Source organism: Protobothrops mucrosquamatus, unplaced genomic scaffold, assembly GCF_001527695.2.
Source record: "Protobothrops mucrosquamatus isolate PMUCROS unplaced genomic scaffold, P.Mucros_1.0 scaffold760, whole genome shotgun sequence".
Classification (NCBI taxonomy): domain Eukaryota; kingdom Metazoa; phylum Chordata; class Lepidosauria; order Squamata; family Viperidae; genus Protobothrops; species Protobothrops mucrosquamatus.
The window spans coordinates 611,958-614,031 of record NW_015387029.1 but is presented as its reverse complement, the minus strand read 5'-3'; the positions used below and the strand labels follow the sequence as shown (position 1 = coordinate 614,031).

The window sequence follows — 2,074 nt, the reverse complement described above, 5'->3', positions numbered from 1 at the left end:
TTCCTTCCTTCCTTCCTGTTTTTCCATTCCTCCCTTTCTTTCCATTTCTTTCCTACCTTCCTTCCTTCCTTCCTGTTTTTCCATTCCTCCCTTCCATTTCTTTCCATTTCCTTCCTTCCTTCCATTCCCTCCCTCCCTCCCTCCCTTTCCATTCCTTCCTTCCTTCCTTCCTTCCTATTTCCTTCTTCACCACTCCTTCTTTGTTCCCTTCCTTCTCCTTCTCCCTCCCTTTACCTTAAGTACAATAAGTGCATAGGTCCCCAAATGGGGTTAGCCAGCCAGCCAGCCAGCCAGACCCTCCTCCGTAATACTCCATTCCAGCTAGATGCTCTGCTTAACGTCCCTAGGTTTTCTTGGGCTAGTGAGGGCACTGGTGTAGATATTCCCTCAGGGAGCTTCTGTGGTCGAGGGAGGATTAGAATCTGGGTCTCTCCACTGCTTCTCTTCCCCACTGACACCCCCCCCCCCGGCTGTTGGGCTGAGAGAGCACCCTTCGGGCCCCACCAGGAGCATCCGTGGCTACGAAGGGGTCAGAATCCGGGGCCTCTTTGCTTCTCCTCCACCTGCACAACCCACTAAGGCCACTCTTAAAGGAAAGCAAGTAGGTTTCAGCAGGATTCTCTCCCGGGACCCCCGCGCGGCCGCTCACCCACGCAGGACCGCTTATCCGGCATCAGCGCGTAGCCTTCCCCGCAGCTGCACTCGTAGCTGCCCTCCGCGTTGGCACAGTGGGTGTCGCAGCCGCCGTTCATGATGGTGCACTCGTCGATATCTGTGGGGGAGGCCGTCCAGGGGGGCCCAGAATAATGCCAGTTGTTTATAAAAATAATAAGGGTGTGGGGTGCAAATAAAATAATACAGTAAAAGAAGGAGGTAAAATAAAATAAAACGATAGGATAATAAAAAAATAAAATAATATGGCGTAATACACGATAATAATAATAAAAATAAAGCAAAACAATCAATAATAAATATGAATAGGGTATGATATAATCATGAAAGTAAAATAAAAGAACGATACAGAATAATAAAAGTAGGAAACTCACCGACGCAGCCCTGCCGGTCTAGGGTGGCCTGATACCCGGAGTCGCAGGCACACTGGTAGGTGCCAACGACGTTCACACAGCGCCCGTTCCGACACAGACTGTCACTGAGGGAGCACTCGTTGATATCTGCGACAGCGGAGGAGTAAGAGAGGGTCTCATTATGATGAGAAGAGCAGACCCACTTTGGCCACGACCGCGGGACCAGGGCCAAGGGTCTGCCCCCCATCCACCTCAGGAGGGACGAGGACATAAGCCGTCTCTCTCTCTCTCTTTCTCGCTCCTCCTCTGCTCTAACATGGCCAGCAGCAAAGGAGCTGCTTCAAAATGACTGGGCGTAGTGGGTCCCTGGCAGTGTCTGAGCTGGGTTGTTTTCTTGCAGACGTTTCATAACCTAACCAGGGAACATCATCAGTGCTAGAAGGGAGATGGGGAGGAGGAGAAGGAGGAGGAGGAGGAAAGGGCTGTGGGGTCCTTGGTGGTCTCTGAGCTTGGTTGTTTTCTTGCAGACGTTTCATTACCTGACAAGGTAACATCTTCAGTACTAGAAGGGAATGAAGATTATGGGAAGTGGAGGTGGAGGTGGAGGAGGAGGAGGAGGAGAAGAAGAAGAAAAAGACTGTGGGGTCCTTGGTGTTTTCTGTGCTTGGAGGTTTTCTTGCAGACGTTTCATAACCTAATTAGGGAACATTATCAGTGCTAGAAGGAAGTGGGGTTTACGAGGAGGAGGAGGAGGAGGAGGAGGAGGAGGAGGAGGAGAAGGAAGAGGAGGAGGACGACTGTGGGGTGCTTGGTGCTCTCTGAGCTTGGTGGGTTTTCTTGCAGACATTTCATTATTATTATTATTATTATTATTATTATTATTATTATTATTATTATTACTTTAATTTATACCCCGCCCTTCTCCCGAAGGACTCAGGGCGGCTTACAGGCAATAAAAACGGAACTATACAATAAATATCTAAAAACAATTAAAATATATATTAAATAAGCCTGTTATTTTTAGAAAAGTTATAAAATCCCTATTAAAA

General features: G+C 48.4%; 1 protein-coding gene across 1 annotated transcript in view; it reads right to left on the bottom strand.

Moving 5' to 3' along the window:
- Window positions 1-2,074, bottom strand: part of LOC107289734 (fibrillin-2) — a 172,158-nt gene that overhangs the window by 58,820 nt on the left and 111,264 nt on the right. Inside the window, 2 exon segments of the mRNA XM_015818536.1 lie at window positions 586-772; window positions 1,047-1,172. Of these exon segments, the coding sequence (XP_015674022.1) occupies window positions 586-772; window positions 1,047-1,172 (313 nt within the window).